General features: G+C 35.7%; 1 protein-coding gene and 1 pseudogene across 1 annotated transcript; one reads left to right on the top strand and one right to left on the bottom strand.

The window, feature by feature from the left end:
- Positions 1 to 2,422: 2,422 nt before the first annotated feature.
- LOC113077633 (alpha-internexin-like) lies at positions 2,423 to 5,482 on the bottom strand. The gene is made up of 3 exons (XM_026249947.1): positions 4,353 to 5,482; positions 3,204 to 3,328; positions 2,423 to 3,101 (listed from the first exon to the last, which is right to left on the bottom strand). Exons 1-3 carry the CDS (start codon positions 5,406 to 5,408, stop codon positions 2,858 to 2,860), a joined length of 1,425 nt encoding a protein of 474 aa, XP_026105732.1. The 5' UTR covers positions 5,409 to 5,482; the 3' UTR covers positions 2,423 to 2,857.
- A 1,679-nt stretch (positions 5,483 to 7,161) lies between these two features.
- LOC113077632 (cytosolic purine 5'-nucleotidase-like) lies at positions 7,162 to 14,530 on the top strand (annotated as a pseudogene).
- The last annotated feature ends 3 nt before the right edge of the window (positions 14,531 to 14,533 follow it).

Here is a 14,533-nt window from a genome sequence, read left to right as displayed (position 1 = left end):
GGAGTGGGAGAATATAATCAAACATAACTTTAAAGAAACCGAATCCATTAGCCTTTAAATTGAAGGTAATCTTACTGCCATTGAACAGGGTTAATGCAATTTAAATGATTATATGTGCACTCATTTTTAAAAGTTTGGAGCCAGTTAGATTTTTATGAAAGAATTGAGGAATTGATCAAAAGTGTCATTCAATTAATTAAATGTTTTTTTTTTTCTATCAAAACTTGGAAAAATAGATTCCATAGATTTCACAAAAATGTAAGGCAGCACAACTATTTTCGACAATAATAATAAATTTTACTTTAGCACCACAACAGATTAGAATGATTTCTGAAGGATCATAACATTGAAGACTTGAGCGAAAATTGTGTTGCAATCTCCAGAATAAATAACTTTTTCAAATATATTCAACTAGAACATAATTATATTAAATTGTAATATTTCACAATATTGGAATTTATCAAAATCAATTCAGTCTTGATAAGTATAAGAAACATCTTTCAAAAGCATTCAAAATCTTACCAACCCCAAACATTGTTCATAAAGGCTTAAACCATAAAGAATCAACAAAACCACTATAACTAAAATAAATGAGTTGCAAGTAAAAGAAACATTACCTATTTAATATGCTAAATCTTGAGTCTTTATTGAGTTTTAGAAATAAACAGCCATTAAAAGCAGTGTAATAACATTAAATGTAATGCACATTTTTTATATGAGACAGATAAGATTAGTAAATGATTTATGAATAAAAAAAAAAACATAACTAAAACATTTAAATTATCGACTTTATTGTGGTTAAGGCATATACAGTATTGTTCAAAATAATAGCAGTACAATGTGACTAACCAGAATAATCAAGGTTTTTCGTATATTTTTTTATTGCTACATGGCAAACAAGTTACCAGTAGGTTCAGTAGATTGTCAGAAAACAAACAAGACCCAGCATTCATGATATGCACGCTCTTAAGGCTGTGCAATTGGGCAATTAGTTGAATTAGTTGAAAGGGATGTGTTCAAAAAAATAGCAGTGTGGCATTCAATCACTGAGGTCATCAATTTTGTGAAGAAACAGGTGTGAATCAGGTGGCCCCTATTTAAGAAAGAAGCCAACACTTGTTGAACATGCATTTGAAAGCTGAGGAAAATGGGTCGTTCAAGACATTGTTCAGAAGAACAGCGTACTTTGATTAAAAAGTTGATTAGAGAGGGGAAAACCTATAAAGAGGTGCAAAAAATGATAGGCTGTTCAGCTAAAATGATCTCCAATGCCTTAAAATGGAGAGCAAAACCAGAGAGACGTGGAAGAAAACGGAAGACAACCATCAAAATGGATAGAAGAATAACCAGAATGGCAAAGGCTCAGCCAATGATCACCTCCAGGATGATCAAAGACAGTCTGGAGTTACCTGTAAGTACAGTGACAGTTAGAAGACGCCTGTGTGAAGCTAATCTATTTTCAAGAATCCCCCGCAAAGTCCCTCTGTTAAAAAAAGGCATGTGCAGAAGAGGTTACAATTTGCCAAAGAACACATCAACTGGCCTAAAGCGAAATGGAGGAACATTTTGTGGACTGATGAGAGTAAAATTGTTCTTTTTGGGTCCAAGGGCCACAGGCAGTTTGTGAGACGACCCCCAAACTCTGAATTCAAGCCACAGTACACAGTGAAGACCGTGAAGCATGGAGGTGCAAGCATCATGATATGGGCATGTTTCTCCTACTATGGTGTTGGGCCTATTTATCGCATACCAGGGATCATGGATCAGTTTGCATATGTTAAAATACTTGAAGAGGTCATGTTGCCCTATGCTGAAGAGGACATGCCCTTGAAATGGTTGTTTCAACAAGACAATGACCCAAAACACACTAGTAAACGGGCAAAGTCTTGGTTCCAAACCAACAAAATTAATGTTATGGAGTGGCCAGCCCAATCTCCAGACCTTAATCCAATTGAGAACTTGTGGGGTGATATCAAAAATGCTGTTTCTGAAGCAAAACCAAGAAATGTGAATGAATTGTGGAATGTTGTTAAAGAATCATGGAGTGGAATAACAGCTTAGAGGTGCCACAAGTTGGTTGACTCCATGCCACACATATGTCAAGCAGTTTTAAAAAACTGTGGTCATACAACTAAATATTAGTTTAGTGATTCACAGGATTGCTAAATCCCAGAAAAAAAAAAATGTTTGTACAAAATAGTTTTGAGTTTGTACAGTCAAAGGTAGACACTGCTATTTTTTTGAACACACCCCTTTCAACTAATTGCCCAATTGCACAGCCTTAAGAGCGTGCATATCATGAATGCTGGGTCTTGTTTGTTTTCTGACAATCTACTGAACCTACTGGTAACTTGTTTGCCACGTAGCAATAAAAAATATACTAAAAACCTTGATTATTCTGGTTAGTCACATTGTACTGCTATTATTTTGAACAATACTGTACATGTGTAACAGGTTAGTTAAGTGGTTTGGTCCCTTATTCGTAATATAGTGCTTTCAAATAAACCTTTCATAAATAATTGTACATTTATCTATAATCATTGGATCAGTGGTCAACCCCTAATATTGAAGTTCATATTTATACTGCTAACACCATCAACAGGACTGAAATACTCTCTGAAACTACAAATAAGAAACAGGAAATATTTGAGGCCTAAGTTCTGGAGTATTAAACCAGTATATTGTAGATATGGTTTTTGAAACATTATGTCACCATTGCAATATCTTAAATGTGTTAGCAATTACTATAAACAACAAGTTGCAGTTTTTAGCTAATAGCAGTGTTTACTGTGCCAAACGCTCATAAGTCTGGTGGGAAAATAGCTAGAGAAGCATATGTTTAATAAGCATAACTATTCTAGTTGGAGTTAACATCAACAGTATCACTCTTTTCTGGCTTTTTAATCACAGCAGTTTCCTCCGGGTTCTCCTCCCGCTTGGCTCCTGCCTTGGATTTGCCATGTCCCTCTTCTTCTTTCTCTTTTTTGGGATTGCGGGTTGAGGTGAAAGCAGAGCGGCTCTGATACCCATAAGTGATGCTGGGTGTGCTAGAGAAAGTCAACCCAGAACTGAAGTGGGTTTCTTCACCCTCCAGTAGCTTTCTATGAGGACATCAATGACGACTGGTTAGTTCTTATTCAATTTTTAATCTCACTGCATTAGTAATGTCATGTGCAATTAATGTGGAATCATTGGTGATTTACCTGTATGCTGCAATTTCAATGTCTAATGCCATCTTGACGTTCAGAAGATCCTGATACTCCCGGAGGTGACGGGCCATTTCACTCTTAGTATTTCTAAGATCAAGGTCCAGCTGCCCAATTGTTTCCTGGTTAATGAGGTTTTTAAAAAATATGTATCAATATTAGCCTTACAACAAAAATATTCTGAAATGGCGATCATAAAATTACAAGCATATTCTTATAAAGAAATGCAATACATTGAAACCAGCTTGCACTTTTCACATTCACATGACAATTAATTAATTTAGCTCACCAAAATTAGATCCTTCTTATTAAAGCTGATGTGTACCTTTATCTCTTGGCATTGACTGGCTGACTCAGTACAAATTCAGAGACGCTTATCTGATTTGCACTGGCACTTCTTTCACTCTCAAAAGATGAAAGGTCAAAGATCATGTCCCTGGAAAAACCTCAAGTCAAAATGATCTGGATATGGCAGTCTAATCAATGTTCACATTTATAAACTATCTAACTCATCAAGCAGCTCTAACACATCTATATAAATATAAACTGAGATTATCATTCAGGTTTCTTTCACCAAGTGAACATGACCTTGCAGAAGCCTCCCTTGAAAAATCCTCTTTATTAAGAGGCTCTTAGTGGAATTAACCTCAGCCACCTCTCATGTGCGATTAGTTCAGCACCATGGACAGAGCACCCGGCTACTTGACATGCCATTTCAAGCAGTTTCACTCTTGTCCTGTGGTATAATTCACAGTTATTCTAATTATTTTATTTGTTTCATGAGATCCTTCGGTTAATTGGCTAATTACATTAAATATTTATACTTTTAAACATGTATTTATCATGCTGCAGGACTATTAAAATAAGTATTGAAAGCAAAAAGTTGACTAAAAATTGTGAAAACCAGCCAGAGCACATAAAACATGCTTATATAGTTATATAAATACAAAATAAATAGAAATATAAATATAAATGTAAAATAAAAATACAAACTAAACATAAATTGAAAGGATATTTCTCAATAAAAAAATATTGTTTAAATAAAATGTCTCGTTTATCTTTCTTTATATAATATTTTTATCATTAAATTGTGTTATATTTTCATACATGCTTAACTCCAAAATGATGTCATTTTTATGTGTCTACCTGATAACCTGAGACCTCGGCATTGTGTGCCTCTTCCATCTCGCGGATCTGTCGTTCAAGTGACTCGTTTGCGCCTCGCAAGGTTTCGATTTCAATGGTTTTGGACTGTAGTTGTCGCCTGTAGTCGTTGATCTCCTCTCTTGTTGCTCTCATGGCCTCGTTGGTTCTTGTGGCCTGTTCATTGAGGCTGGTGAACTTTGATTTGTACCATTCCTCGGCCGACTGCAGGTTCTTAGAAGCGAGTGTTTCGTACTGCCCACGGATCTCTTTGAGGGCCGAGGTCAGATCCGGCTTGGATAACTCTACTTCCACAGATATCTGGGCTGCCTGGATCATACTAGTCAGCTCCGCCACCTCTTCATCATGCACTTTCCTCATAAAATTGATCTCGTCCAAGAGGGACTCGACCTTTCTCTCCAGGTCCACACGCACCATTGTGGCATCATCCACATCTTTCTTGTAGGATCTGAGCGTCAGCTCTGCCTCCTCGCGCGCTCGGATCTCGTCCTCAAACTTGCCTCGAAGTTTCTGCAATTCTTCGTCGATATTATCTCGTTCAATGAGAATATGAGCTTTTTCGTTGTTCAGCTCGTCCACCTGGGCTCGCAGATCCCGGATCTCTTGGCGATAGAGGTCAGCGAGTCTAGACGGCTCGTTCTGCCTCTGACGCAGACTCACGAGCTCGGTCTCCAGCACTTGATTGTGCTGCTCCAGATTGCGCACCTTCTCGATAAACATCGCGAAACGGTCATTGAGACCTTGAAGTTGTTCCTTCTCATTGGTTCGGACGATTTTAAACTCGTTGTTTAACACAGCTGTTTGAGAGAAATCCACGTTATCGAAATGTACCGGTGAGAAAGAAGATGACCGGCCCGATCTTTTAAGGTAACCCGCTGGAGAGGCGGTGCTGCGGGAGAGAGAGTGGGACCTGAAGCCGCTGGAAGACATAGAGCTCCTGGAGGAGACATTGCTCATTCTAGAACCGGTGAAACGAGGGGTTTCCCCGAAAATCTTTCTATAGGATGAGGACATGTAGTTGTCTGATCCGTAACTCATCTTCGTCACAGCTAAATGAGTCTAAAATGGGTGTGCTTGTCATTATATAGCCTTCCCGGCGGACTGTCCCATTCAACAGCCTGTCATGTTCCCTCTGGTGGTGACAGTTAAGATGAGAATAAACCGTTTCAGACCATTAAAAAATTAATTTAGTTGTTGTGTTTTCAAAAGGAATGACATTTGCACACAAAGAACAGATTTTTGGGCTGTTTAAACTGTCATGTGTCGATGGAACTGCCCAGGTTTACGCACCCGAAATTTAACAGTTAAATCGATTTAGGCTAGATCTTTTTGTCTTTTTCTTCCTTTCTTTTTTTCTTTATCTTTTGTTGTTGTTGGAATATTAAATGTTTGACTGAAGAAAAAAAAAACCTTTAGCCCCGACTTTTAATACACAGAATTTACTTCAGTTACAATATTAAAATAAAAATAATAACAATTTGCAGGCTGACCAGACGAACAGCGCCCAAAATATTTTTAATACATTTAAAATAAATAAATAGCAATTAATAAATAACGGTCATTGTCTTTGCGCTGTTGAAAAAGCAGCATATAGCAGCCCAGGATTGTTTGCTGGTTTTAGTCTACACCCTAGCCAACTGAACTCAAAAGTGTCTAAAAGCCTTCTAAAACCAGCAAACAGACAAAGGTTTGGGAAACTGTCCAAGACCATCACAAAGCGTAGGCTGATTTAAGATGTTGTTTTTTTTTTGCCAAAAAAAGTACACCCCTTGAGTACACCCCTCACATTTCAGCAACCATTTTAGTATATCTTCTCAAGGGACAATACTATAGAAATTAAACTTTTATTTTAGAGTAGTCAAGGTGCTGCTGGTGCAGTATAGATTTACTATCCTCTGAAAATATATTAACTTACAGCCATTATTGTCAATATAGCTGGCAACAAAAGTGAGTACACCCTAAGTGACAACAAAGCCGCATGTCCTATTCATCATGTTCATGTTCAAGATGACAACTGCCTTGCTGAGGAAGCTGAAGATGAAGGTGATGGTGTGGCCAAGTATGTATCCAGACCTGAACCCTATATTGAGCAGAAGGTGGGGAAGCACCATGTGTCTAACATCCAGCAGCTCTGTGATGTCAGCTCTGTGGATAGTAATTGCTGTACAAGCAGCACATTGACTGTTCTAAAATATATCCAAGTTTCATTTCTAATATATATTGTCCCTTGAGAAGATATACCAATATGGCTGCTGAAATGTGAGGGTTGTACAAACTTTTGTGAGATACTATATATTTAGCTATTTGTCTATTTTGAGTACTGATATTAACAGTTCATGAAATATAAATATAAATCAACCTTGTTTTGATAAAATAAAATAAAATCTGGCAACACGGTTTAACGTTGACAATCAATAGATGGCGATATTTCTCTTCCAAAATGTTTTCCTCTATATATTTCTGCTGTCTGTTCATCAGAAACTACTGATCGAATACAAATACATAATTTTACAATAATTTTATTCATGTCGCTGTAAACAAACAATAAATAAAATAAATATAAAAGGAAATTAATATTTTCACTGCAGTTGTTCTGTGTGGTTTTATAATTTAGAAATATAGTCGTTTCAAATTAGATTATGCAATCTATTATATGACATTACTTTCACAGACTATATCAATGATGAAGTATTCATATTTGTATTTAAGTGAATTTGTTAATGTGTTTTAGTTGATTTTACAGGTTCTGGATGGACATCCAATGGCAGGATGTTTTGCGCATGCGCAGTATGCAGATAGCGCAGAACCGCAGTTGTTGGTCACTGAAGGAGGTAAGTAGCCCACTGACACTGAGCGAAGATATAACGCGTATCAAGAAGCAGTAGTTATGCCATTTAATTGTTGCAGAATAACTGTGTATATGAGCGCTTTAACAACAAACGTTATGGCAGTTTCCTCCATTTTGTGCATTAGTTTCCGGTTGATCAAAACTAAAGGAATGTTAGTTAACGTTAGCTGGTGTGCTAACTTTACCATAACGGAACTGCATAAACAAGAGGAAAAATATGCTCGCATGTATGCCTTGATATTATTAATAAATCTCTAGTTATTCTAAGGCATAATGCGGAAACTTAATATGGTCTTTATATATATGAAATAGCATGTGTTTTGAATTCGAAGCTCCATTAGTCTTAACAATATAAATGCATAAAACAACGTGTATATATTATGTGCATTTTCTTGTATATAAAACGTCAGGCAAAGATGTAAATAATGTGCAATATGTTTATGTTCGTAGGTTTTTATATCACTTTTTGATCATTTGTACATTATAGTATTGTAGGTACCTTGTAGAGAATGAAAAAAAATCACACTTATTATTTTGGTATTTGAGAAAAAAACGAATTCTGTGAGCTGTCCTTTAGTTTAGAGTTGGAAAATTAGTTTCTTAAGGTGTATCTAAAAAGATGTATCATAAACCTGGTACTTTTAATTGGTTTAAACATAGTTTCAGGCAGCTTTCTGTAGTTGTGTGTTCTTCCTGTTCATGGCTGTTATCTTTGATACAGGAAATACTATTACACTGCCATAAAATGGTTATTATTAGTGTAGCATTAGAATAGATGTGATGATCATACATTTTGAGATTCTGTCTAAAATAGTTTGAATGTGTCTGGTCCTTTGTTGTTAAGGTTTGCATATCACCTACAGTGATATTGTGGTGGAAATGTAACCTCTGAGATACTAAAGCAGTGCTGTGTATATTCAGATTCACTGTGTTCTGCCATCTGCCTGTGCTGCATAAAACGTACAGACCAAAACTCTTCTATTTAAGTTTTTGCTTTCTTTCTCAGACTTAATACCGGTTAAAGATGACAACCTCTTGGAGTGATCGGCTCCAGAATTATGCAGACCTTCCTGCCAACATGGACGGTTTATCTGTGAAGAAGTTCAAAAGAGAGGTGCATCAGAGGTACTAATACATCCCACTAATGCTATCACCTTTGAAGGCCATTGTCATTAATTTAGTTAAATCAAATTGTGTACTCTCTTGGTAACTTGAAAACAAAGTATGGCATGTAGCATGTGTACTTTTGCCATGCCATCATGCTGTCCTGTGGATGCATCTATTTATACGTCAGTTTGTCTGTCACGATCGGTCAACTTCATTGACGAAAATACGTCACCTTGCATGTGATTTAAGCAAAGGTTGTGTATGTAAGCTTTTTGCTCAATCAATATATATATATATTTTCACTGTGCCCAACTTTTCAATTATTAAATAAAAAACTGCACATTATGATACTCATATCCAATGTGAAATAGGCTATATTTACTTATGCCTTTTGACAGGTTAATTTGGCCTGTCAGCATAATTCTTGCAGGTTCTTAAAATGCTGTGTTTGTCATGACAAAACAGTAATTTCATAAGAGCAATCCTTATTTACATGCAGACTATGCTATAAATTTGTTGGTTTATCATAGTTTTCTGCAGAAAAAAACATCATGGCAGTCACAAAGTGCAATAAAGTAAATCCATTGGTAAGAAGACCTGAAATGTCCTGAAAAGTTTACTAGACACAGTTCTTCATGTAATGGCATTAGCTGATGTGTACTGATGTAATATATAGTCCATGTATTCCTTTATTACAAAGCTTACCACAGGAACTGGCGCACTGTCATCCTTCTACGAGGTATGCCAAAGTTTTGTTTTTGACCTGCAGTGCTGACTGATCAACTGTTTTGTAATTTGTTTTTTTTTTTCCATGTGCTCATCACAGCACAGCACTAAAAATACAAGATAAACAAAACCATCAATGCTTTTGCACTGTGCTGTGACTGTATGTAGGTGTCCGTACGAAAGCCTGTGATGGGATTTGAATCTGTAAGATCATTTCTTCATTATCCCTTCCCCTAGCTATATCTCCTTCCCTCATGCTCTAAATGCATCATGTAACAGTTCATTTTTAATGTTTCACTGCAAATGTATAGATGCATAAAGATGTACTAGTATCAGGTGAATTACAAGAAAAATTATTGTTTTTAACATCATTTAGAAAATAGCTGACCATAACACAATTTTAAGTAATGTGAAATTAAATAACGTATATATAAATTTAACTTAAAATATTAACTCTAATATAGCAAGGTTTATACTTTTTATCCCTTAACTGACAATTAAAAGTCTTAAAGGTGTCCAAATGCGAGTATTTTGTTTAATAATAATTGTGATCAATCATAACCTTTCATGTAGGGCTGTTACTTTTCATGTATCAGTTAAAATCATAGAGATGAGTGGTGTTATTGTCATCACAAAAATTTAGTTTTTTTTTCAGGTTTGTAAAACAGATGTGTTAAGCAGACTATGATGTTGTTTTCCCTGAATTTTTTTTTTTTTTTTTGAGATTGTATTTTATTTATCATTCCATATTTAGTGTGTCTTGAAACAGTGTCAGTCATTACCACTTGAAAATCTTGATTTATCTGGAAATCAAGGAGTTTTACCCTGCCATTTGCTCCACCTCATACTTTTCTGCTGTTGGCTGAAATCGCAATATATATCATTTAACCAAATGTATAAATTCAGATTGATTACTTTCACAGGTCACAATACGGCAATGTAACTCATTATCTACACTAACATGAACTCTCATAGAGCTGAACAGCTCACAGTTGGTGCTGAAAGCAATGGAATAATAAAGTCTGCTGAATTCAATATCGTTTGCAATTGAGAGAATATTAAATATCAATGACATTTGTCTTACATTGACTCTGTTTTTATCCCTGCAGAGTTTTTGTCAATAGAAGTTTGGCAATGGAGAAGATCAAATGCTTTGGCTTTGATATGGACTACACTCTAGCAGGTAAGATGAAGTACTGCTCTCTCTATGAGTTGCCTCTGAAACAGATGAGGCCTGCATGGTGCCTTGTTTTGCGGTGTCATTTATGAAGTAAGTTGAAAAAAATTGTAAAGTATTGCGAAATTGGGAACACCGTATCATGGTACTGTAAGGTAATCCTTGGTCTCGTGCATTTGGTGGTGTCATGGCACTGTAAATAGCAGCCCTGTCTTCAGCTGGCTCATGTCAGGCACATGATTTTCTTGCTCTTAAAGCTCTAAGCAAGATGAATGGGTGCATTGACATCCATGATATAAAATGTGGTATTCTTCCTGTTTTTTATGGATCTGTGATGATAAACGAGTGCTAATGTTCACAGGAAAAGGTTTGAAGATTACAGCCAGCACACAGGCTAATGTTAAGACCAAACATGAGCTGTTTAGACTGCTAGATCAATGTGCATATGATGTGTAACTCCCTTCTAACTGCAGAGCAGGGAATTTGCTTACCGTGGCAAATATTTCAGCAGAGAAAAGTGAAGAGTGCCCAACAATTTTGACTGCATTAAGTTACATTTTTATCCTAATAAGACCATGTTGGTCAGTATCCAAGTAAAATCTTTGGCATAACACGGTTTCCCTGTTATTAAGTGACGTGGCCACAGGTCAGGCAGTTCGGGATATTTGTAATGGTTGATGAAGAGGTCAACTCAGTTTCAGCAATGTTGAAATTTCCTTCCTCTTTTTCAAGCAGAGATCTGTCTTATCTCTGTGGAAATGTTCATTCAGCTGATCTGGCTGATTTTGTTTTAAGGTCCAAAGGAGTTTCTTGCAACATAATAATACAGTGTCTTGTGCCTATACAGGTCTGTTCACTTAAACCTTTTTGCTTCTGAAGAAGTTAAATCAGTTCAGCTCTGGTTTATTATGCTCCTTGAGGGGGTTAATTCGAGGAATCATTCAATATAGAATATATAAGATTAAATTGGGGAAAGGAGGTTGGAATTTCCTTGTGACCTGATCAATGAAATAAAATATGTACTATCCCACATAACTTAACAAGCTCAAGAATGTGGTGTGAGTTTTGTTGGAAAAATCTGACTCACTTTTTTATCACACCAAGAATTAAGGAATTACAAAACTCGAACCTCTCACCCATGCTGGAGGAACTGTAGGGTCGAAAAAGATCATACACATTGACAAGGTGAATAGTTTTTGAGTGGCTGTGTGGTCTACTAATAATAGTATTTTCACTCTAAATGTACCAAAATCATTTTATGTTTTGTATTTGGTAGATATTCCAGATGAATGTTGGAATTGGAAAAGATGACACATATTTATTTGAAATTTTACTTGCAACAAGTAAAAAGGTGAAACCCACCTCCAAGAGAAGTCTGTTTCTAAACAGTAACAGATGTTAAAGAAATGAAAAGACTCACATATAGTCTATACTTCGGCTGCAAATGTAAATCTTTGAAACCAAATGGAGGAAATGGTTAACAAGTTCCTTTGTGGTTTAGACGATTGCATTTGTAAGTACATGTAAATGTTTACTGATATTATGTACTGGCAGAAATGACAAGCTAAGGTTTATATGTAATATATGACAACCTTTGTTATTCCTAACAGTTTATATGTAATGTATGGCAACCTTTCTTATACCTTTTTCTGTAATGTAAGGTGTTCTTCTGTTCTCAATAAAAACTGTATTATATAAAAATATTATATGGATATGATATATATATAAAGAACATCATATAAAATATCAAAAACATAAAAAATTATTACACAGCCAAAAATTTTGAACGGTAGTGTATATGATAACATCACCTTGTTTTCACCACATTCGTGCCTTATATCAGATAACCCTGACTCTGTTTTCTTCTGTTAATAGTGTATAAGTCTCCAGAGTATGAATCTCTTGGCTTTGATCTGACTGTGGAAAGACTGGTTTCCATTGGTTACCCACAAGAGCTGCTAAACTTTGTCTATGACCCTGCTTTTCCCACAAGGTAATTTGAAAGAAAATTGTCTAACCTGCCGTTTCTAACTTTATTTTTACTACATATTTTGTTTCACGCAAGTTTTGAACATCTTTCAGAGGCTTGGTGTTTGATACGATGTATGGAAACCTGCTGAAAGTAGATGCGTATGGAAACATCCTTGTGTGCGCTCATGGTTTTAACTTCATGCGTGGGTGAGTCTACACTATTCCTTTACATTAAAAGCTTCATCTGTAGGATTTTTCTTTTTACCTTAGTAAAGCAAAAATGTATTAAAAATGATTTGGAAGAACATGCACTGGTGTATCAATAACAATAAGACAAGAATGGTGCATTGAGAAGTGAACAGTGTCACTTTTGATTTTATCTAGATGTTACAGGGTTAGTCACACCTCCAGCAAATGTCATAATGTTTTTTAAATTGTTTTTAATTATTATTTTTTTTTAGACCAGAGATAAGAGAGCTGTACCCAAACAAGTTCATTCAGCGGGGAGATACAGAGCGATTCTACATCCTCAACACACTTTTCAACCTCCCAGGTTAAAATCTTCTATCATCTAATATCAAAAACCAAAAGAATATATAGAATCTATAGTCCATGTTTAAGTTAACATAGTTTGTTTTTGCACTTTATTAGAGACATACCTCTTTGCCTGCCTGGTTGACTTCTTCACTAGTTGCTCCAGATATACAAGGTGTGTTTTTGTGCCCTCATTTTAACGCTTCTGTAGCTACTCTGGCAACTTATATGACCTTTTCATTTTTGCCTCCACAGTTGTGAGATGGGCTTTAAAGATGGAGATCTTTTCATGTCTTATAAGAGCATGTTTCAGGATGTCAGAGATGCTGTGGATTGGGTCCATTTCAAGGTAAATGCTGTGTTTGTCTTTTTTTTTTTTTTTTTTTTTAAGAAACACCCTTTTCGGACTAAGTATAAATTTCATATTATGGATAACTACTTCATTGTGACATTTCAGGGCTCGCTCAAAGAGAAAACGGTTGAAAATATGGAGAAATATGTGGTGAAGGATGTAAGTAAACCAGATTATTAACCAGCTTCTTGCTGACAAGCGGTTTGGTTACCTTATTTCACTTCATGTGCTTACTCAGAATTAATTTTACTAGTGCTGTCAAACGATTAATCGCCATTAATCGCATCCAAAATAAAATGTTTCATTTACAAAATATAAGAGTTTGTATATGTGTGTATATATAAATACAAACACATGCATATTTAAGAATATATTATTTGTTTATACATTCAATATATTTATACATAATATAAAATATAATGATATAAATGTGTATATACGTGTAAATTGTGACCACTTCTTTACTGTATATATACATAATAAATGAACCCAGTACACATACATATGTTATGTCAACAAAAAACTTTTATTTTGGATGCGATTAATCGCGATTAATCATTTGACAGCACTACATTTTACAGACATAATTCTTTTTTGTATATCCATAACTTTTATCATCTTCTAGGCCAAATTACCGTTGCTTCTAAGCCGAATGAACGAAGTTGACAAAGTGTTCCTTGTTACCAACAGTGACTACAAATACACAGATGTGAGTTATTCTAGACGAAAGTCCATAACCTTCTGACACTCACTATTTAAGGTCTAAAAAAATCTGTTGAATTTTCGTTAAAAACAAATGTAAAATGTAATTTCCTCTCCTTTTCTTTTACAGAAAATCATGACATACTTGTTTGATTTCCACATGGTCCCAAAGTAAGTAATCTTCTCTACTGTTGTTGTTTAGTAGCATACCAGTGGTACTTAGTTGTTTTTATTTGTCTCAGATCCTCAATGAAAATGTCTAATGACAAAAGATAGTACACATAATTTGTGTAGAAGACATGAACCAGCGAGCTGTACTGTGTAAAAGAACACCCTGAGGATTTACTTGCCAGTTATAATGTGTCTGTAATATAGCAGTTTTCATTAAAAAGTGTTCTAACAACAAGGGGATATGAGCAGAAAGACAGGGTGTATCAGGGGACATATAAGAATTTGTTTTATTGCAGTTTTATCACATACACAAACACAATGACAGACTGAATCTATTATTTCTTTATTACAGGCTGGTATGCCTCATCGGCCCTGGCAGTCCTACTTTGACGTTATTGTGGTGGATGCCAGGAAGCCAGTGTTCTTCGGAGAGGGCACAGTCCTGAGACAGGTGGACACGGTAAGATCCGCTAGACTCACATGGGTAGCTTCTGTGACAAACCCATTGATTCAGCAAGATTTCTGTTCTGTAGACTACTGGAAGACTGAAGATCGGAACATATACAGGTCCCTTG

The sequence above is a fragment of the Carassius auratus genome, unplaced genomic scaffold (assembly GCF_003368295.1).
Source record: "Carassius auratus strain Wakin unplaced genomic scaffold, ASM336829v1 scaf_tig00022935, whole genome shotgun sequence".
In the NCBI taxonomy this organism is placed as follows: domain Eukaryota; kingdom Metazoa; phylum Chordata; class Actinopteri; order Cypriniformes; family Cyprinidae; genus Carassius; species Carassius auratus.
The sequence above is the reverse complement of the archived record's forward strand: the minus strand, read 5'-3'. Positions and strand labels throughout refer to the sequence as shown.